Raw genomic sequence first — 23,016 nt, 5'->3', positions numbered from 1 at the left:
ATCTCCTAGCACACTTTACCAGTATGCTACTGTGTGTTTCTTGCTGAGGAAAGGACATTTGTGCAGTATGCTGGTACAGAAGCAGGATGAATGATGGTGGCTTCTCAAAGGTCATTCATCATGAGGGACCTGGCTGAGCTGCCTGTCTCAAAGGGCTGTTGCTAACGCCGTACCTGAGGAGTGAGTACCCAACATAAATTAACATCTTCATTAATGGTTGAAAACAGTGAACCCTCATCAAATCTGCAGGTGATGCAAAGCTGGAGAAGTGGTTAGTAGACCAGATGGTTGTGCTGTCCTGCAGAGGATCATTCACGGGATGGAGAAACAGGCTGATGGGCACTTCATGGAGTTCGACGTAGAGCACAGCCATGACCTGCACCTGCAGGTTTGACCAGCTGAGGGCTGCTTTGCCAAAAATGTCAGTGGGGAGCCTGGTGGGCAAGAGGTTGGACAGCATCAGGCCCTTGCAGCAAGGGGCAGCCAACAGCCCCTGGACTGTGTTAGGCAGAGCATTGCTAGCAGGTTGAGGAAAGTGAGGCTGCATCTGGACCTCTGTAGGTCTCCACACTATGGCAGAGATATGCACATAGAGCAGAAAATCTAGAAAATGGCCTTAAATCTGATGAATGAGCTGGAACTTTTCAGTCTGCAGAAGAGGCTAAGGGGTTTCTTATTAATCAATATGATGGGTAGGATTTAAGATGATTAAGAAGAGTCTGGCTCTTGAAAGAGTCAGATTAAGAGGAAATGGGTGTAACTGAAATATAGGAACTTCAAGACAAGTGTTGGAGAAATCTTTGTTAATTTTATCATTAAGATGATTAGACAATGGAACAAGTATCCATAGAGGTTGTGGAGTCTCCAAATTTGTGAATCAGTCCAAAATTCAACCAAATATGGCCTGAGCTGCTCCACCTGACCTGACTTTGATCAGGTGGAATTGGACTACATGATTCCCAGAGATGACTTTCAAATACAAAAATTCTGTGATTTTATGACTGATTATTTGTAGCATACATGAGAGAAAGCTTAAATAGTACAAAGGTGAACCTCTAATTGAACCCAGACGTATTTCACTCTCAGCTACTGCTGACCTATTGCCACATAAAAGCTAAATTAGTAGAAGAATGCCATAGCGTGATCACAGATTAGGATGCTATTGCTGGAACAGTAATGACTAGTTATTCAATTTTTCCCAAGAGATGCTCATGTTTCACTATTGTATGGGTCATGTATTATAGAAACGTTGTTATGTGATCTCTATCAGAATAGTTAGCTGGTTAATTAAGCCAATTAGAATGACTTAAGGATACGTGTACTTAAAGTCTTGTTTAAACGTTTTGCCTGGAAATGACAAGCACACTCCCTCAGGTGGTGACACTAAACAAGCAGTATCAGTCACAGGGAGCTGATAGGAGAATGGGTGTTACCACACTCCTGCTGGCCCCATTCCAGCAGGTCTTCACTTTCAAATGGAATGGAATGCTTTCATGCCTTCAAAATTGCTCTTTTCTTTTTCTTTATTTTTTTTCTTTTTGTAGCTGGCATAAGAAACACTATCCTGAATCTGCTGGAATACTTAGTTTATAATGGTCCACACGCTGAAATACATTTCAATCATGCTTAGCACAGATACTCAGGTGGGACAGAGCAGCCAAGTTTAATTTCTTCTCCCTCCCCATAAGGTCATTCTGGCAACTGAGAGTGGCTGAAATAGGAATGAACTTAAGCAATGTAGTCTTCTCCATCCAGCTCTTTCCTATATCCAGCTGCTCTGATATATGTGGGAGATTCTGTAAGACACAGGGTCAAGTCACAGGTGGTCTCACCACCAATGAAACTGAGTGGGAAAGATGGAGAAAAGAGAATGATCTGAAAGCAGAGTATTTAAAGACTCATGAGGAGCTATATGTATGTAAAATAGTGCATACTATAGATGCTATGCCAATGGTCTGCTAGGATCCACTTGTGCTTTTAACCTGTCTGAAGGGAAAATATGAAATATAGTGCTATTCTTGTTTTCCAGTGAAAAGCATGTAGCTGTCCTACTTGAATTTGTGTTGAATGCAAGAACCCATTCTGAGTGGCAGTAGGCTGGGACTTCAGTTCCTGCCCTCCTGCACGCTGTGCAGCTGCTGGAGCTTCTGAGCAAACAAGCAGGGACTGGTTGGTACTGGCCACTCACTGCACTCCACGGGTGGCACCAGTGGAAATAACCTGTGGCCTGCTTCCTGCCATAGTGGGGGCGTGGACATCAGCAGCATGGGGATGTACCTGTCAATGGTTGATTGGTCTTTGCTTAGTGTGGTGCTGGTTTGGTGGATTGACTAGCGGTGCTGGGATCCAAGATACTCATTCAATGCAGACTACTGCTCCCTCCGCTGATGAAGAGTTTTAAGTGCCAAATGTCTTACTAAAAAGCAAAAAGTCTATACAAACTGAGGGTATTGAATGACTGACTCAAGGAAATGATGTCAGTGGAGAGAAGAAAGCTATGCTCTTCAGTAATGCACAATGACATGGGTACCACATGCTTCTGCCAATAGACCACAGACATGGGGGCCTGTAATGGGCTGTTTTTGTTTCCTTTCAGCCTGCTTGCTGGTGTGTTTATCAGTTCTTTCATCTGTAAGCAAAAAATGGCAAATATTAGTTATTTTCATTATAAGCTTATGACAGATGTAGCTTTCACCTTTCTTCTGCGATTGTCAAATAATAGATGGTAGGCTCCACCATCTATTCTAGCCATTTGCATCTTCTGTTTTAAAATTTAGAAAGGTAGACACAGAGATGTCAGCCAGGAGCCCAAAATAACTTGCAGCTTTAGATGAGCTTGATGTGAACACTCAAGTGTTGCAGATGTCATCCCTGTGTACATGAGAAACTGTGCCTGTGGCTAGGAGTCATGGCCTCTGGCATGTTCTCCTGTAAAACCTTTCTCTTTCACAGTATTAAGACTGTGCATCCAGCTAATGCCTTCACTGTTGTTTTGTTAGAGTTGTTCATTGCACTCAGGTTTCTTCTCTCTATGGACCAATAGGATTGTAGCACCTGTACTTCATTGTGAACTTCCTGGTTGATGTGTGCGATGTATCAGCAGCTGTGCAGGAGCAGTCTCACTTTCTGCTCTTATTGTGGAGGGTGAGCACCAGAAGTAAATAAATAACTTTCTTACAACTGGATTTTAAGGTAGAATCGTCTTCAAAGCCTAAGAGCCTATGTGAGCTCCAGCAAGCTGCATTTTGAAATAGGAGTCCATCCTCCTGATGGCTGGCAATTCTGCCCATGAAACTTAGGTGTGAATGCACTGTAATAATAGGAATTTCCCAACTGTCTCTCTGAGGCAAGCAGTTTGATTCTGAAAGAAAACCAACCCATTAGGAACAGAAATCTCCTAATGCAAGTAGTTATACCTTTTAACTATTTTCTTGCAGGCTGTAAACTTTTCTGGGAGTGTACATGCATGAGCTTGTGCCTACACAGTGGAAACGTTGCGTTTCCTATATTGTGGGGTGCTCAGATAATTCAGCAGGACCAATTTCCACTCATGCCTGTGCTTAGCAGAGTGAGGACCTAGCTGCTCGCAGGCTTTGTAGTTTCTTTTGATTCTGGAAAATGAGAAAAAATGGTTTAATTTTAAAAAGCTTTTCCAGATAACTGGCATGTGCCTTGGAAACAAACTTAAATTCCAGCTTCTCTATGCAGCTATCTTCAATCTATCTTAATGTAATTTCTAAAAATTATTAGGTTAAACCCAAATTTTGTTGTTGACCACACACCAATTCCGTTTATAATGGAATCCAACTATGATGGTCTGTTAGAGACCTCTGAGCCTAAAAATGTCTTCATACGTAAAGGTCAAGCATCAGGTCAGTGTGAAACTGAACACATCTTGCCTTTCCTGACAGCATTAGCTAGTCTAATAAAATAATTCACCTCCCCTTACAAACTGCTTTATATAGAAATTCTCCTTGATGGAACATTTTGACATGGGAGATGCATCATGGCAGGAACCGAGTTCTGTAAATCCACCCTGTCAAGCCCATGAAAATGCTGCTCCAATTTTGTTTCTCTGACTTCTATCTGGTGAGTCTCACCTAGGACAATCTGTAGGGCTTGTGAGCAGGAATCTGGCACAGCAGCAGCTCTGGGTGTTGGCTCTCTGCTCTGTAGCACCATAGCAATTTGGGAGTGGCTTTGTTTAATTAATAGTCAAAATACACTTCCTGCTTTTGGTTTTATTAGGGAAAGGGAGAGAGAGCAGCTGTGGCTGGTTGTATTAATGAGATTTAAGTATTATGAGAGAGAAATGACAGCGATTCATTCCTATTCATGAAGGATGATACTATTTTCTATTTGTGTGTGGTTTATGAAGGATGGGATTGTGTTCTGAATGCATTATACAGCCATCCTCATGCAGTTCTCAGGTAGTAAATCTGAGACAACTGTTCAGTTAATGCTGGGTTTATTGTGCTGGTTAAACAATAGCTTGCAGCTGAGTTATCCAAAGAATGTGGCTGCAGTTTTACTAACAAGAATTGAATTAGGTATAACTAAATTCAAATAAAACCTCCACCCTAGACCTTATTTTAGTTTTGCTGTATCTTTCTCTACATTGTAAGATTGCATTATTTCTCCAGTTCATGCTAAGCCAAGGTCAAAGTCTCTTGTGAAAGACCTAACAATGCCTCTTTCCTCATAAGTTGTATGCACCAATGTTCATATTTTGAAAACTCAGTGCATATCTGGGGGCTTTAATAGTAGCACTAGTTCTCTGTAATAGTGAAGGTGCTTTCTCTCTGCCAACAGCCTGTTCACAGCTTCATTCAAACTTTTGGAATAGACAATCCAGATAATTGTTTGCTGTCAACAAATACCTTTTCAATTGCCAGTATATAAAATCCTAATGAAGTTTCCCAACAAGTTATTTCACACTGTAGAGCTAGTCTGAAACACAACAGCTTTACAGTGTTATAAATAGAATATTTTGGAAAATGTTAATTCGTTTGTGCCTAATATTTGAGATACAGATCAGAAGATAGGATTTTTACTGTGTCAAATTGTCATTTTGAGAAAAAAAAATCTGTTTGGGAATGGAAAGTAAGAGTTCAAAATTTCATATGCAAAAGAAATGAGAATAGTTTAGAAAATCATTTGGGTTTTCCTTCCCCAGATGAAATCGTATTGCAGAGTGTTGCTTGTGCTGTCTTCAATTCTTGGAGATCTGTTAAGATCTGGAAGCTTGAAGAGTGCTTTAAATGAAGGCATGAATTGTTCACAAAGTCAGTGCTTTACAAAGGGTTTAACTAGGTAGGTAGCCTGGTGAGAGATCAGATAGATGTAATAAGTCTTAAGAAGGTGGTGAGAAAAACATGGCACAACAGATGAAATGGTGGAAGTACTTCTTCAGAGCAGCCGTCCACTCTTGGTAGAAAATAGGGCAGCAGAATTTTACCTGCAGTAAAACAGTGGGTGCTCCTCCAAGTGCAGGAAGATTTTAGAAAACATGACAGCAAAAGATTCAAATGTTTTGAAGTGTTGATTCATTCCAACTGAAACTCCAGGACAAAACATCAGGGATCCTTGAGAAATTTTGGACTTGGGTACGCAATACAGACTTACATCTGGGTCTCACTGAGTGTATGCAGGGTTGCATTACCTGCACTGGGGCAGCCAGAGAAGAGTGGTGGTGTGTGTGCACACTGCAGGGCATGTGGGTGTATCAGAAAGTCATAACACAGCCATATGAATGTTTGGGAAAGCTTAACCCTTGGAGTTAGAAATCTTAGTTTACACGATACGATGGCAGGAAACACTTAAATCCCTGAAGGAATAAAATCAGCCTCTTTAATATTGAAGTTATGGTGGGACGTAGCAGGGATCATACCGTCTTTTTGACAGATGAAATGCATTAGGTTCTTAATTACAGATGGTCTGTTAATTTCATTGCCAGGTGCTTTCATTCCTGTCTACATCATCCGTCATTTCTTCTGAGTCACTGGAGGACATACTTTTTATTCTTGGGTGAGATCTGTTATATTGCTGGGTACCCCTTCAGGCTATGTGAGGAGTGTCACTTCTGCTAGATGGGGTGTTAAGGTTAAGCCAGCTGAGGTGTGCCTGTGGGTCATGTATAAGTGCTTAGTTCTGTCTTGGTTCCAGGCCAGATTCTGTAACTGAGCTGAGGCACCAGTCAAGGGTGAGATTTTGTCCCACACCCAGAATGACGTGAAAGTATGATGATGTATGTATTATTACAGGTCTTAGTTTTAAGATGATGTGGCAAGGCAAACTTTTTGTTACCTGCCTCACATTTTTTAATTCATTCCTCTTTTTTTTTTTTTTCAGGAAAGCAGAGATACTAAGGTTTAACAACCTCTGAAAAGCTCTCCTTGTGGCACAGAATGTGGATGTTAATTCACGCAAGTGATGGAGCATGTAAGTATGCATCCTGACACAGGATGTGCTGGTAGAAGTGTCCTGGAACCACCTTCCTCTTAATTCCTCATTTTAGCTCTCTTGAAAAGTTAATTGGATAGAGTTTCTCAGTTTAAGCTGTAGCTTGGCTTGTGTTTCAGCTTGGTTTAACGATGAGTCTTCTTCCAGTCTATATATATCTAATCAGGAGGTGACATAGGTCAAATAATACATCTGCTGCAAATCTTGTTCTATTTGTTGTGTTTCATCAAATGATAGAAAATCTGTTTAGAACTCCTGTAGTGCAAATCCTTTTCGAAACACTTTTATGAAGGGAGTGATTTTGTGTTAGAAACTGAATGACTGCCCCACTGTTTCTTATTGCCTTAATGTTTTCAAGTACTGTATCAAGGCTAATGTATAGCCTTGCTATATATATCTATGAAGGTTTCCATTTCTCAAGCTGCTGCTTATTTAAGTTTCAAAGAACTTCCTTTTGTATTAAGCGGTTATTTATAGGCTTAGATTTAAATAACTTATTCTAAATTTCAGGGCTGTCCAAAGTCTTCTTAACTCCTCTTCCTGTTCCTTTTCTTGTTTCTAACCAATGCAAATACATATATATCATTAGCACCTACTCTCAGAGTTTCAAATTAGAGCATCTGTCTATTGGATCTGCTTTTTATTTTTATTTTTAACATCTATCTGAGTGTAATTATCCTCATGAAGACTAAGCAAAAAGGTCAAGGGGTTTTGCTGAATCACAAAACAGTAGGCCTCTTTCAGTTAATGTTCAGGAGAGGGCAACAAATTTTCTGAATGGCCATCTCAAACATTTAATATCTAATAATTTCATTGCTGGCTGTAGCAAAATTGGAAAGCGTCAACAGCTTTTCTGATTGCTTTGTGCATAGTGATGTCAACACTATTTATCTAGGGGTCTTTTCACTGCTGCTGAATGCTTAACTGCTCTTATTGTAATGTTTGCAGGCTCTTTTGCATTGCAACAATTTAGGAAGGCTTTGGTCCCTCATCTGGTCATGTCAAGTTCATTGCTGATGGTGAGGTCCTGCTGGGCACTCTGTTGAGTTATTGGGTGTGTGGAAAAGAATCAAGGGGTACAGACTTCTGCAGACTTCTCCTGCACAGACTGCTTTGTGTAAGCTGGTCGGGATGGAGAGAGCAATTGGGAGTGTACCCCTTGCATCTCTGCTTCTGTAGAGGGAGCAGGATGGGTTTGTCTAGCTGGGTGGACTCCCTGAGATGAAGGGAGGATGAGCAAAAGCCTGCTCTGCATAGGGCTGTTGATGAAGTTGTGATGATTGCTGACAGCCCTTTGTGTCTCTTCCATACTGGAGTATGTTGGAGGAAGAAGCGTGCTCAGGATGGTTATCCATGCACGTGTGGTTTGGACTTCCTGCAGTGCAGGAAAGGATGCTGTTGTCTCCTACAAACCCCACAGAAGCAGCTGCAGCCAGTTTTGACATGAGCAGTCTTGAGCAATTGCTCAGTGCAGTCTTTAGTGAATAACTGCATTGTGAAGAGGTTTGGCTCACTTGTGTTCCCACTGGTGCTTTAAAAAGAAGGCTCTGAAGGTAAACAAAGATAAATAGAATCAGTAATATAATAGCCAGAGAGCGACGAACAAATGTTGAGCAACAATTATAACTCTTCACAGGGATCAGAAGTTTACTCTTGATGATACACGCCCATGTCTTTACTATTCCATTTGTGCTACTCACCTTTTTATAGAGAAGAAGATGAAGAGTGTTTTGAGCTAAAAGTTCAGAATCTTACCAATAACCTCATCTAAAATTGAATATTCTATTCTGAGACATTTTTCTACGATTGTGAAAATTCCTTTGATTTGCTATCAAGAAAAAAATCTCTCCTGGTGATGAAATGTTAGGGCTACTATTGAAGGAAATTAGCTGGGGAAGTACTTCATGATTTGCACCCCTGGATAGTAGAAACTTTCCATCTTAGCTTCATTTACTAGTTATATTAATGCAAGAGGCCATTACTTTGTTGAGTCCTTTTTTTCTTGGTCCTGAGAAGTTCAGGCACAGCCTGCCTCTGTGAGGAAGCTGCACATCTGGTGACCTGCTGATAGTGAAGAGGCCAGATTTCCAAGCACCTTCCTAGCAAATCTGCATTGTAGCATCTTCATTGTTCCTCTGTTGTCTTCCAGGTTCAGTCTTACCTTTGACATTACTCCCTTCTTATTTTTCCTCTTTAATTAAAGGAGGATACAAAGCTTAGGGAGTCAGACAAGGCTACGGTGATGAAGAGGGTTGAGATATGAGTGCTCTTTATTAAAACAAAAGAAGAAATACACCACTTCTGTTTGCTAATATCCAATACTTTGCAGTAAATTAACTAAAATAATGGCATAATAACATGGGTTACTAAATAATTTATCTTGCAAATCTCTAGTCTCTTGCTGTCTTATCCAAAAATGGGCTGAAATGGAAAGCTCAGCTTTAGATCTGTGTGATAAAGATGATTTTGTCAAGAGAAAAAAGAAAAAAAATCTGTAGAAAGAGAACTTTTTTTTTTTTTCAAATTTAGCTCATGCATAGCTTGGCTAATTCTTTTGATTGTACATAGTATTGTGATTTGTGTCACAGAGCAGTGTAGCAGTGGGAAATGTCTTAGGAGTTCACTTGGTTCCTTGGACCTCCTGGTGGTGTAACTTTCAGGTTAACCTTCCCATTTCTGTCACTTTATGCTTATTAAGTGAAGCAGTTATTGCCATCTCTTCTGCTGAGGCAGTACAACATTAGAAAACATATTTAATTAGTACCATTTGCTACCTACCTGTTGGGCCTAAGTTTGCCTACTTGATATATTTAATATACAATGTGGGCTTTTACACTGGGTTCACTTAACATCTTTTAACATGTAAATGAAGAGATCTCACTAGCCAGACTGAGGTACAGATTGTCTTAATGTAATCCCAGATGTCTCCAACTTACAGAACAGATTCTTTAAATCTAGAGGAATCACTAAAATAAGTGTGAGGATATTCAGCTTAGGTGGTGATGTGCCCTTTGAACAGAAGACTGAGATGATCTGTACTTTCTAGTGAGAGCCCTAAACAGATGGCAAAAATTTTTTAGTTACCACTTACATACACTATTCTGCATCTAAAATAAATCTGTACTTTCAGTGTCTACTCTCACCTAGTAATGACTTCAACTCTGTAAGCTGACCTTTTCTATTAAATGAGCTAATATCTATCTTCTTTTTTTTATTCTGGTTCCATAAAGCCCAAATTTTACACAAGATTAGTTGGAAATATTTTTGTAATCATCTTGGTAAGTACATTTATAATTAAAGATAAATTTTGTTCCACTGAGAGATGTAAAAAGTAGCAATTAAAACTAGCATTTATCAAGAGGATATGGCCTTTCTGTATCATGTTCTTCATCAGTGGAGATTATAACTTTAGCAACTTGCTTCTGTGTTTACAATGTAGTTTTAATGTTTCCATGATTTACCAGCACATAGTCACAGACGCATTGAATCTAGATTACTGTAGTGTCAAATTATTTATTGGCACTGGCAATACTTACTATTGTCAGCCTTGGAACCACAGTGTCTTCTTTAATCATAGCTTTACCTGGGGAAATGGCAGCTGCTTTAAGATCTCTAGCACTGTGGAATTTTCTACAAATATTTCTAGGATTTCCTCTCTTTCTCAAGGACATTGTTACTTCTAGGTTTGTTTATGGTTCAGCAGAGCATGTCATGAAATTATATAGCATGGTGAGAATTTTCTTCAGCTTTCTTGGTGACTCATTCTTTCTCCAGCAGAAGGACACGTATCCTTTGATTTGCTTCAGTGTAGGAAGGAAATGCTTTATGTTTTAAGTCACTGGTTAAAAAATCATGGTTCCTGTCTTTTGCTTATCTTAGCACATTGTCTTTTTTCCCCTTAATTACAAAGTTCAGATGACCACTGGGAGAAAGAAGCTGTGCTAATTACTTTGAGCTTATTTTCATTCATATCGACTGGATAAATGCATCTTCAATTCTTTGCCCTGCTACATGCCTTTTGTGTGCTTATAACCTGCCTGTGTTTTAGTTCCTTGTGTACAGAAGCATAACTAAACATAACTAAACATCCTTGGCTCTTGGGACTCTTTTCAGGGTAAAAAACTAAATTTCTGTCAGTCTCTTGAATGCTACTCACATATCATAGACCAGTATGCCTGAAGGTTGTCTGTGGATAACAGCTGTGCTTAATGTTTAATCTGTCTGGTCCTTTGTCCTTCAGAGATGCCCTATAGCTGTACTTGGGATTGTAGAAGTTCAGCTCACCACCTGTACAGTCAACACATTTGATCAGGAAAGGCAGCCTTGAGGAATCTGTGAGAGTAATTCTGGTGTTCATGTAGAGGTTGCCACCATAAGTACCTTGGGTACTTATTTGCACTGTAGCCTTCTAGAAATATCTTGTGGGGAAAAAATACTTATTCAGAATCTTCAGTAGACATCAACAACATTGTTTCTTGACTCTTCAAAATACAAAACAACAAAACAGCCTCTAAAGCTTTCTTTCTGTTTTTAAAGGAATTGTTCCACATCCCATATCTTAAGATGAAGAAAGCAGAACAACCTGTAATATGTTTTCATTGGAATGTGGTTTTCTATGTATTAATTTGTTTAATTAGTAAATAAGAAAGAACATTCTTCCAAGGAAGAAAAGATCACATTTCCAGATTCAGTAAAACTGCTTGACTGATTCTGTGAAGTCATTGAAGTCTGTGGAGGGGTGTCCTTCATGGGATCTAGGCATTTCTGCCACTTCTCATTAAGGATAAAAGCAGACAAATTAGTGAGAACTGAAGTCACTTAGGCCATAAGAGAAGTTTATTCCAATTAGGTAAAGGTTGCTCTTCAGGAGCATGTACATGTGAAAGTGTTTTATAATGATGAAGTATTTTGTGTGTGGAATTGTATTCCGAGTGGAGTGTTGGACGCTAGTTCCATGACTTGCTTGTAGGAATGTTCAAGAAGTGTGTAAAAGTCACAGATCCTCCTTCTTCTAGGCTTGAAGCAAAACCAAACCAAAATAAAAATGACCCTACTTTGTCAGATCAGTATTCCTCTTTTTCTCTCATGTACAGTAGGCCTTACCTTATGGTGCAGTTTCTTTTCCAGGCATTCGCCACCATCTCCCCTGTATATGGGCAGAAGCCAGAGGTGAAAATAGTGCTTTCCTGTGTGCCAACCTTTTACAAACAGTCATTTGGAGACTGGCAGACAGGGTGTGCAGAGCAATAATGAGTGACAGTGTGCATGGGGAAGTATCAGAAGACATGATGAATCTTTTAGAAGTATTTTTAGGCTCTTTCCTGAAGCAAAAACCGAGTCTAAGTACCAAAAAAACCCAAAGCAAAACAAGAAAAAAAGGGGAAAGGAAAGTTGTTTCGAGCATTATATCCTTGAAAAAACTGTCACATATGATGTCTCTCTTTCTTACTGGTCATATATAGACAAAGGCTGATTTGATGAACAGCTACTTAACAATAATTGGAGTTGGAATTACATGGAAATTTGGAAATGTAGTTCTTGATATGAGTATACAGAAGAACCTGGGTGGTAAGCGATGAATATCATGAGCATCTTGAACAGCAAGGAAAATGTATGAATATTTAAATTGTTAATTCTGAGATTTTTTTTTTAATGGAAGAACAAATATTCTTCCCCTTCTCACAGGTGTTAATGGACTTCTGAATTTCCACAGAGACTTCTTGTCTCCATTTCACTCATACTGTGGATCTATACAAAGCAAGGAGGAAAAAAAAAAAAAAAGGAAGCATAGCAATGACTTGGTCAAACGTGTGGAGGACACCTCAGCATTTGAAAATTTCTCTGTGTCAGCCTTTGGCAAGAACACATATAATACATGAAACAATCCAAAGTATATTGTCCTTATTTTGCAAGATCACGTTACTTTTGCTGTTTAAGTGCTGAGGTGTCCCACAGTCTCTCGTCTCCATGGTACACAAAGGTATGGTGGCTTTTCTTTTGTTCTGGTCCACCGCAAATATTTGCACACTGGGAAATGTTTTAGCTCTGCAGACCAATACATCAGCCATCTGCCTAGAAAAGCCCACACCTTTCTGCTTTGAGACGGATACGCAGAGGGAGGATCCTGTTCTGTAGGCTCCCAGATTCTTGTGCCTCACCTCACTGACGTTAAGTCCACGTTTGTTTGACTACCCTTAGTCTGATTACAACAGATAAGTCCCAACAGTGAAATGGGTATGAATATGTGAGCAGGTGGCAGTGGAGTTTGTTTTCCAGAATGTACTGTGGTCATAGTAAAGGCAGACTTAGAACTCTTTTACATTTGCTTCCAGAGGTGATAATATAATCATGTTACTACTGGGATCCGTACATATAGTATGTAATGTATGAATTCTGTAAAGAAAGTAATCTACACAGGTAGGCTTTCTCATCTGTAGAGCCTTATATAATGACTGAACAATTCTTTATAAAAATAACTGCTGCTCTCACACAGTTTTCTGTCTTTTGTTCTCCTTCTTTAGCTCAAAGATGAACAGCAGCAGGCAAAAAAAGCTGGTTGTTATAGATTTAGTTAACCAGGAAAAAAAAAGAACTCTTTTCCAACCAATTTTAAGAGATGTAAGGAAAGTGTATGAAGATCTGTACACTGTTATTGTGACTTCTTGTTGCATGCCAGTGGAGGATAAGGGAATAGCATCTCATGCCATTAACTTGAGAAGAAAAAAGGGGAAGGAGTAATGTTGTGTCTGCACAGGCTACAAATATGTTATCTTGTCCCTGACCAATAGTACTTTAATCTGAGGTCTGTGTTAATGTTCCATTGGGAGAGATATTACCTAGCAATGAGGAGAGGACAGAAATACAGTAGCAACTGTAAAATTAAGGATGAATGTTTAGCTAAGCTGTGAACAGAGAAAGTATTGTGAAACATCCGAGGTGTTTTCTACCTGAACATCTAGCTCCACCAAAAGGACTGGATCTGAATCTTTAAATATCACAGAAATTTAGACCTGTTTTTTGAGGCTACAACTGAGAACATATTTCAGCCTGATACCTATAAGGATTTGAGAAGTAAAGGAAGAGAAATCCCATTTGGTTGTTTGGCAAAGCAGATCTTGTCTGATACAGGGGAGTTCCTATGCCTATGATATTTCTGAAAAGTGGTTGCTGTCTGCTTGAATAGGTGGTGTGTCAAAACTGTTTAAAAACTTCTGGAGTAGAAGACACTGTTACAGATTACAGATGCAATCAGTATCAATAAGATCTTTGGAAACTGATCTTGGTTTTCATCAAATGTTAAAACCACAAGCATTACAGTATAGATGACAGACTAAATTTTCTTCTAGAATGGAAGTTAATAGCCATTGTAATGTTCTGACTTTTTTTTCTGTTTATAGTATAGATTTGTTTAATTACACTGCTGAATTTTCTTTCTGCTGTCTCACTATTGAATGTTCAAACTATAGAAAAGACAGAGGACTTCTGGGTTTAGGGCTTACATTACTCATTTCTTCCACGATACAGGTAGTTGATAATTCTACTGTTTATTTTCTGTTACAGCAATGATATCAGTCAGACTGTGGAGTTAGTATTACTGAACCCATGTGAGTTCTGCTCTGTAGTCTTGAATTACAAACTTCTTGATCTGTTGCACAAAAAAGTGGCTTAACTGAAATCCCTAATCATGCAAATGTTTGTGTGAATAATTAACATACAACATTCAAATCCAGCAAGTTGACATGCATCTGGTTGTAGCTGAGTTGAAGCAGCATAAATACAGGAGTTCAATGCTTCTATAAGGAGTAAGATGTATTTGATTTGAGTGGCTAGTTATCTAAGAAGGTACCCTATCTTAGCTTTATATATACTGAGGGAAATGTGACAATGCTGTCCATTTCCATGTAAGCCTGTGATGAAGAATTATCTAAAAACATTTCAGATATGACTTTAACTAAATGGTCCCACTAAATTGTGACTGCTGAGTTACTGTGTTGTGTGTCTGAGTATACTGTGTCTTCCCTCTCTTCGGTATAGTAATGTAATTTGAGTCTGATCAGTGGCCAACAATCAGCACAAAATTGTTATTTTTGTGATATATTGAGTGATGTATTCAGGCTATAGATATGTGCATTTGTCTGTTCTTCAGATGGGAAAAAGTAGTTAAAATGCCCATCTTCTGTACAGTACCAAAGGAGCTCTTAGCAAATTTGTACTCTTCAGCTTTTGTACGTGTGATGATACCCGTCCTACACTGGAAGGCTGGTAGAACACAAATGCAGCCTTTGTATTCTCTTCGTAGCCAGAGCCTGAAGCCTTCGTATTCTAGATCTTAAAAAGATTAAGGAGGCATTGGCTTATGGTATAAATAGCTCACATTTTATTTCCTACCCAAGTTAGAGTAGGAGTTGTTTCAAGTCAGTGCTTTTCATGGCCTCATCCAATACTCTTGAAAGTGAAGAGAGGAAAAACCTGCAAAAGGCTAACGACTTTCCTCCTACTTCTTGGTCATATTCTGATTCTACCATACTTCAGCATTTCAAAAGATGTTCTATGCTGTGCTTCTCTCCAAAGTAAATCTTCTCTTGACCCCACTTTGCAAATGCTGCCACAGCTATCCTGTGTCATCTCTGGCAGCTAGCTCACATCCTTTTCTCCTGAACACCTTTGATGTGCTCAAGACAGGGTGTGACCACAAGTCTGGGAAGTGCTGTCAAATCTGGAATAGATATGAACATAAATGAAAAGAGATAAACACAGATCAAGGGAATGTGATTACCAGTTTAGTTTCGTTTCCAGCCCTTTCCCTTGATTATGAAGAAAATATACTGCTAAAAACAAATACATTTTTTTTTCTTTTATTATTTGTTTCACATTAATCACCCCTCTGTTGGAGTACACTCTTACCTCCAAATTTTACATAGCTATGAAGACAGATAGGCACAATATAATTCATTTATGACAAAATAAATACTCAGTATTCTAAGTTAATATAGCTGTCCTGCAGAGGATCATCCTTCATATTTCATATATATGTTTAGGCAACACTGAGGAAATGGCACATAACAGAGATAAGTGACACTTGTGCCGTATACAGAGCATAACATAACTCTTCCTGCACATGAATGACTTACTGCCTTACTCTAGCTCATCACTGGTATAGAAAACTATTTCAATTGTCTCAAGCTTTTTACTTAAAAGAGGTGTCTACTCTTTCATATGGTAGTCTTGGGAGTTTGTGTAGTAAATATTTTTTATATGAAGATTTCCTTACTGTGCTTCCACTATGATGTTTGTGTTAGGAGCCACAGAAGAAGGAATGTCCATATGAAAATGACATTTAAAAGAGAAGAGCTAGGAAAAGCCTACTTATTTTTCTCACACCAGACTTTGCAAGCATGCCTAGCCTCAGGTGTGGAGTTCTGGAATTATCTCCTTCCCTCTGTCTTGCATCACTGCATTTTTATCATGGCAAAACCTGTAGTTGCTATTTGATGACTATCATCTCACAGAAACCCCATCTTCAGCTTGAAATATGTTGTTTTCAGCTATCAGAATAATAGTTAAAGAATGAGACAGAAGAAAGCAAACCCTAGATCTGATTTTCTTTCTCTATTAGCTACTCCAAAATCTACAGAAAGAGCCTTCCTGTCTGATTTACCAGCTGTGTTCCTTTAATGAGAAATAAGTGCATAAAACTGAGTTATACTTAAGATTTACAAGCTACACGAAATAAAAAATAGGAGGTAAAATGTAGCTAATAATACATAATGTATTGTAATAGACATCAAGTATTGTTTATAGCCCTTGATTGGAAGTTGTAGCTGACAATAAAGCTACAGTTCAATTGATAATATACAGCTCAAAGTTGCTTGTGCCTTAAACCATCACTTTCAATTATTCAGGTAACGAAATCCACTTCCTCTCAATTTCTCAAATGGTAATGATAGGCTCCTAAATTTCCTCTTCAATTCATGCATGTAACTTTCTCATGAAGTCTAGTTTACCGGGTTGGTAAGAGTTCAAAGAGATAGCAGAGGCTAAATACAATGCTTTAAAATGTTGACATTCCTGGTGCAGCTTTACCTTCTGGAGGCTGTGGTCATGTTGCTGTTGTTTACAATTCTGTCTGAATGAGGCGTAGTGCTTTCTTCATGTTTTCTATTACTGAAAAAGAAACAAAAACCAAAACAAGTAGGAACTATAAAATATGCTTAAAGTGCATTTTGGTTAGAGTGTTCTTCACATTGAAATTAATACAGGATTATGCATTTTAGAGCTTCCTATTGTAAATATTCTGGCACTGATACTAAAGCTGAAGGCAAAGTGTTGTGAATCGAAACTTTTAACTGAAGGAGTTGATTATTGTCAAATCCCTTTTACTTCAGCAAATATGATGATCAGATGTGACATGCATATTTGTTGTGAGATACTGCACAGGTCTCAGGTAGATGATATGATGAGTACAAGCTCAACTTGAAAAATCACATTCCTTTTGAAATACAGGTAACAAGAATTTTTTTTTCCTGCTCCCCTCCCACCACTGCCTGTTAATATTGTGCAGTTGGATACCTTTGAGCTTAGTGACTTTCATCATTCACCAGCAAACAGCTCAGATCTTGGTCCTGAAATTTCTCACCCATGATCTTTCAACTCGTCTCACCTGAGTAGACCCAATAAATTCAGCAGGACAATAGATGTGCTTAAGTGTTTGCTAGAACAGGTTAGACAACTGTAAATGATTGTTAAATGCTTGCAAACATTCTTTGTTCATTACTTTGAGATCTTAACTGATTCTCAAACACAGATGACTGGGATGGCATGTATCTGGCTGCTTACTATAGGGAATGCAGAGTAACACCACGAAGTGGGCACTTACAGAATGGTATGTCTTGTGGTTCGTAAGTGTACAGCCGATTAGAGTATCTTCCTGTGATGTCAGCTCTCACCGTGAGAGAGGGGTCTGAAAAAGAAACCGTGTTAATCCCTGCTGTCCACAACAGCTGAGGGCAGTGCCCATAGCACAGCCCTGTTCCTGAGATGTTCTTGTTTTGCCAGCACAAACTGAGAGGCTGTAACGCTCTGTTTCGACCAACTGCTTTTTATGTGGAGAAATCTTAAACAAAAGCTAACGCTTCAGTCTTATTTTATGCAGCTATTTTTAAGAGATTGTACCCATACATTTTGTCCATACTTGAAGAAAACCATCCTGTTTTACAAGTTCTGGGGTTACTCTGGGAGAGAGAGTTTGACTGGATGCACAGATAATGAGGGTCATGCATAATTAATGCAATGTTATCATGACTTACCTAGAGACCAGAACTAAGGTCTTGTGATTCTTATTGTTTCCATTACAGGAGAAAATGGTTGTAAATACCTTACTGAACTGGTTCCCCTTCCAAACTTTGTTAATTAGTCACTTGACTCCTATTACTACCTTGCTAAGAGCCGGGACTTCACCTCACCTACCTTTGGCAGCCAGTGAAAAGGGTCTGTGGGGCACAATTTACCTGATAGTAAGTCAACTTTACAATGCAGGAAATAATTGCTTAGACTCTGTTGTCTATTTATTTGCTCTGTGGTAAAGTCTGCACTGTATATACATTCATCTACTTTCGGTCAGGTATTTGGCATCTCTCTAAACTTTGTCTCCTGACAGCACTTGCAAAAGCACGGAGAGTTAACAGGGGCTGACAGATGCCCAGATGCTAACAGAGATTTAAGTACCTTACTCCCAAGTGCAAATGAGGTACCCTCCAGAACATGTCTTTAACATTAGGAAGTTTAAAGGGGCTGAAGCCTATTTATAGAATGAGAACTGAACTCGGATAACGCCAAATTCCAAACTAGAATGCCATGATAATGAGAAATCCTGAGATATTTTCTTTTTGCAAAATGATTTGTCTTGATGTCTCTTAAGAATGATACTGGCATAGATTCAGAGATCGCATTTTCCAGAGGTTCATAAGTACTGTTCATACCTATGAACATGATTCGAGGCACGTATTGTCCATCAGGTGACAGGTTTTTATCTGTGGTTTCATGCTGGTGGAGAAATTAAAGCCAATGATTAAAATATTCCTATTAATTTAGGAGAAGTAGCATCACTTGTGAACAGTCTTGTACCAGAGGAAAACAGTACAGGTGGTATATACACATGTATAAATGCAGACATGAGGGCTGCTCTGAAAGTAATGCCTCCTATTTTATTGTGTTGGTATTATGGCAGTAGAAGCTATACCTTTCCACCAGTGTTCTGTTACATTTTGTTGCCATGCTACAGATGGAAGTAGAGGGGCAGTCTGACAGAACAGTATCTGTTGCAGAAGTGCATGTGAGGCGTAGGTGTGTCATTCCATGCAGGAAAAAATTAGGCCTGTTAACATTCATTTAACACTTGCTGAACTGTTATGGAGAGAAACAGTGGATGTGAGGACAGTGAGGCAGCAGGTGGGTGCATTTCAGCAGTGGTAACAGAAGTATGTTACACAAGCCATGGTCCAGATAGCCATGTGGATTTGTCCAGGTATGGCATGCAGGCTTTTGTTCATTGCTGGTGAAAATGCATAGCTAATGGTGATGACTATGTTGAAAAAAAAGTTGTTTTTAGCTGAGAATTTGCTCTATCAAACAGTGTAATTGTACCTTTTATATTGTATTTCCATGGAAATAAATGGGAGACTTTACTTTCAGAGCTATCTACATTCATATGTTTAATTGAAATGCCAGAGATATTTAGCTAAAATATCACGAAAAAGACAAAGAAAACACAGACCAAAAAGAGCTACCAATTAAAGCTCCCCAAACCCTTTCTACCATGAGATTCAGCATAATGAAGTTATCTTGGGCCATTTCTTGTATCTCTTCATTTTCAGCAAAAGCTTTCTTCAGTGCTAGAAAAGATATAAATATTTTTAAGTCCATTATAGCTGTTGCCTTTCCTTCAGTGTTTAGGCACCAAAGACTGGGTCCCATCATTCCTGCCTCTGTTCATTCACATTCCTAGGAGACACTTCTGGGCTCTGTCATGGTTTTATGGCTTTTGATCCATGTCAGTACAATCTCTGGGGTATAAAAATGAAAGCTCCTTTCTATCATTTATGAAGCCTGCAGTTTCAACAGATACTGTGATTCAGTTTGACAAAAGTGCATTATTCTCAGAAAAGTTTTATTATATCAATTTCTGTGGTCTTGTTCTTATCTCTTTCTTTACTTACCAGTTCAGGAAGGCCAAATGTTATTAAATACATTCGATGAGTCTGTAGCAAATACATGTCTCTTAATTCAAACTGACAAATGTTTCATCAGGGATAGTAGGATAGTAGTACTAAGCATTTTTCATGTTCATTTTTTGAGTTGATTCATAGTAAACTATTTTTTTAAGTAATAAATTCTTAGCTTTTCAACTTCAGTTTCACGTACTTTTGAAATAAATTTGAGTAAATTCAATGAATATGGAAATATTTGTATCTTCTTAAAAATATGTTTACAAAAACTTAACACTGAAAAAAATCAAAATTACCTTGGCAGTATTGACAATCTTCCAAATGATGAATGACCATCAGTGGCTTGTTACTTTATCAATAATAATAAAATTTAGTTAGTTCATTTGGCAGGAATGGAAATAAGAGATATCGGGAAAGACAAATTGCATTTCATTTTCTGTTAAATATCAGTAAAATCAAACAGGCATTCTGTGAGGAATGACAGACATTTCAGTGCAAAAGGACATAAAAGAAAGAAATAGAGAATTGGGGTTTTTGTGTCTAGATAGCTTTTCTAAAGTAAAAGATTCTTCAAGAAGGGAACACAGAGTCAGCATCATTTCACTGCCAGTTAATATACAATTAAATTATGCTAAAGATCCAACTGTTAAAGTACTTGGGAAAATATCAGAGACTGCAGATCACCGTGCTGTTTTTCAGTGTTTGATTGAGAAAGAAATTAGAAATCCACTTATGTGTGCATATATATATGTGAGTGTGTATAAATTATTTATTTTTATTATATTTATGATTGCTTATGCAAATGACAACTCTGCTGTTGTGATGAATAAATGCCAGTGTTAAAAGCAGAGTTGCCTAATGGCTCATGCCTCAGAGTCATAAGACTGCTATAACAGATCTATTCATAGGCATAAGATCTGTTTCATTTAAGTGGATGGTCTGCATATCAGCTGGGATTGTGTTTCTTCTTTTTATTTCATTACAATATATAGAGGGGTGGCAATTTAATTAACAAAACTGTCTTTCAAAACTACTTTTTAATCTCTTACCTTTTTTTTGCTTGGTAAAGCCCTTCTTCATAAGTTTGTACCCAGGTTATTTCATCTCCCCACCCTACAAATATAAAATGATTAACTCTTGGCTAGGTAAGAAATTAATAAGAAATTAAATTTTTGACCTTTTTCAAAAGCTGTACACAAATAGATATTTTTTTCAAAGTTTATCAACCACTGTGGATATACTAATTCTACATCTGCTAATAGGTGCACTGGAATATTTAAAAAACAAAAACAAAAAAAACAACAGCAAAATGAAACAAACAAAAAACACACCTCAATTTAATAACTTAGTTAAAGAGTTAAAGAAAGGCTGTTAAATAAAATCTCCTTCAAAACAAAATCTTAATGAGTCATCAGCTTCACAGCTCATCCACTGAACTCAAAAAGCAGATGGTCATGCTGATTTTATGCCTTCAGACACCAAAGATGCCAGACCCTGTAAAGGAGCTCTTTGCCTTCTGGTCAGTGGGACAATTGCTTGGGATGCTATTGGCCATCTCTTCTTTCAGGCGTCTCATTTCATTTTCAGATCTGTCTGGTTGGTAGTGGAATTCTAGTTTGGTTGACCAGTGGGTTTCCTGTCTGAAATCAACTGTTGACATATATAGTTGCACAGAGGAGTCAGCTGGGGTCATTTCACAGCAGGATTAAGTATTTCCTCTCAGTCTGTTAAAATTACAAGTAACGTTCTGAGTGGGAAAAATTAATTCTGATCTAGGTAAGACAGGCAATAGTTACCAGACTGGATATAAAATTTCTCCATGGATATAACTTATGGAAAGTGATTTGACATTTCTCTTTGTTCTGTCCAGAGATTAGACAATTTTGTATCGTATATACAATGGGTTTCTTATGGAAAAGCACTTATCCTTGTTCTTGCTATTTTTGAAGCCTTTTGACTGCCCTGCAATTATATATATATATATATATATATATATATATATTTCTTTTGTATATGGAATAATTTCAAACGTCAGTAAAATTCTGATCTGTTTCAATCCTTCTCTTTGCTGCCCAAATGTCCCTTGAGTAACTGGGCCATGGAGAATGCAGGGCTCTGGCAAGACTTTATATGGGAGGAACTCAGAGGTGAGTCATGGAGTCTGCATGCTTTGCACAACTTGCAGAGGAAAGCTCAGGGAAACAGCTGGAGATTTTTCAAGGTGAATAGGTCTGAAAAGAGAGAAGGCTGAGAAGAAGGAAAGATCTATTTTTCTAAGCATCTTTTTTTTTTTTTGGTTGTGTAAAATAGATTCTTCCTTTAAGTTCCAGGTTGAAAATTGTGCATCACCAAGGGAAGCGTGAGTGCGACTATCTGATAAAAGGGAAAAGAAAATGAAAGACAGTTCAGTAAATAAATAAAAAAATATACTTAATGGTTCAGACTGTTGTTCTGTGAATAAAAATGGATCTGAAGAAAAAATTTTCATTTGAGGTTGAAGTTATAAAATTGTGTTTCAGTAGCTATAAGATAGCATCTCCAGTTGTCTATTAAAGGTGTGTGAAAAAATATTTTTCACTGAGAGTTCTTCAAGAGCAGCCATGTTGCAGAGACACAGTTTGGGTTACTTGATTCTAACAGGTCACTGTGACTGATAAAAATTAGAAAGACTACCTGAAGCCTTCAGCCTTATTCTTAAGAAGAAACTGATGGAGTGAAGTGACAGGGAGGAAAAAGATGCGCTACTTAGTGTGTGACTGAATGCTAAAGAATCACACCTCCATAAGCACATATATGCTTTCAATAATATATATGGTAAGATGAGAAGCTAACTACATAAAATACCTCTTGATAGCGTCTGAGGTGCTCTTTTTTCCTTTTTGATTGCCATAGCAAGGTTGGATGAGACTGCAATTAGCAGGAGAGATAAGGCCAATGTTGACTGGAGCATTGTTTCTCTAAAAAGTTCCTTTTCAGTGCAGGGAGGAAACTGGAAAAACAAAGCAGTGGCTTTAGTTGTATGGATTTATTACCTAGTGTAGTGTAAATTAAATTGTCAATGGCATATTAATGGTCTACACTACAGACAGTTCCGGTATTTTCTATGATTTTTTTTTTTTTTAGAACAGTAAAAATATAAATAAGATTATTATGTAGCACCGCATAGAGCTATCAAACTTTGAGGGACAGAGACAGTTCTCGCTACTCTGTGATCAGGGGAACAAAATTTCTACTTTTGGTCATCTACCATTTCATTCTCATGAACTAGTACAACAGTATTTTAATACAGGATCATGAAAATTTCAGGACAGTGATACTATTTTTTTGCCCC

General features: G+C 38.2%; 1 protein-coding gene across 1 annotated transcript; it reads right to left on the bottom strand.

Moving 5' to 3' along the window:
- Window positions 1-16,576: 16,576 nt before the first annotated feature.
- On the bottom strand, window positions 16,577-22,635 carry AGR3 (anterior gradient 3, protein disulphide isomerase family member). Its single transcript, XM_065753252.1, has 7 exons — window positions 22,530-22,635; window positions 20,735-20,798; window positions 19,982-20,034; window positions 19,276-19,352; window positions 18,441-18,504; window positions 17,339-17,422; window positions 16,577-16,626 (listed from the first exon to the last, which is right to left on the bottom strand). Exons 1-7 carry the CDS (start codon window positions 22,633-22,635, stop codon window positions 16,577-16,579), a joined length of 498 nt encoding a protein of 165 aa, XP_065609324.1.
- Between the last annotated feature and the right edge of the window lie 381 nt (window positions 22,636-23,016).

The sequence above is a fragment of the Cyrtonyx montezumae genome, unplaced genomic scaffold (assembly GCF_038088225.1).
Source record: "Cyrtonyx montezumae isolate F1298 unplaced genomic scaffold, pur_monq_1.0 scaffold_8, whole genome shotgun sequence".
NCBI classification, from domain to species: Eukaryota; Metazoa; Chordata; class Aves; order Galliformes; family Odontophoridae; genus Cyrtonyx; species Cyrtonyx montezumae.
The sequence above is the reverse complement of the archived record's forward strand: the minus strand, read 5'-3'. Positions and strand labels throughout refer to the sequence as shown.

Bases quoted from the DNA above. Each gene is read 5' to 3' on its own strand.
- AGR3 (XM_065753252.1), bottom strand. From the start codon at position 22,635: ATGCTCCAGTCAACATTGGCCTTATCTCTCCTGCTAATTGCAGTCTCA. The intron at 18,505-19,275 runs GTAGAAAGGGTT...TTTCTCCACCAG, and splicing joins TCATTATGCTGAATCTCATG to CATGAAACCACAGATAAAAA. The intron at 17,423-18,440 runs GTATGAACAGTA...TTTCTTTTTCAG, and splicing joins GCCTCGAATCATGTTCATAG to ACCCCTCTCTCACGGTGAGA.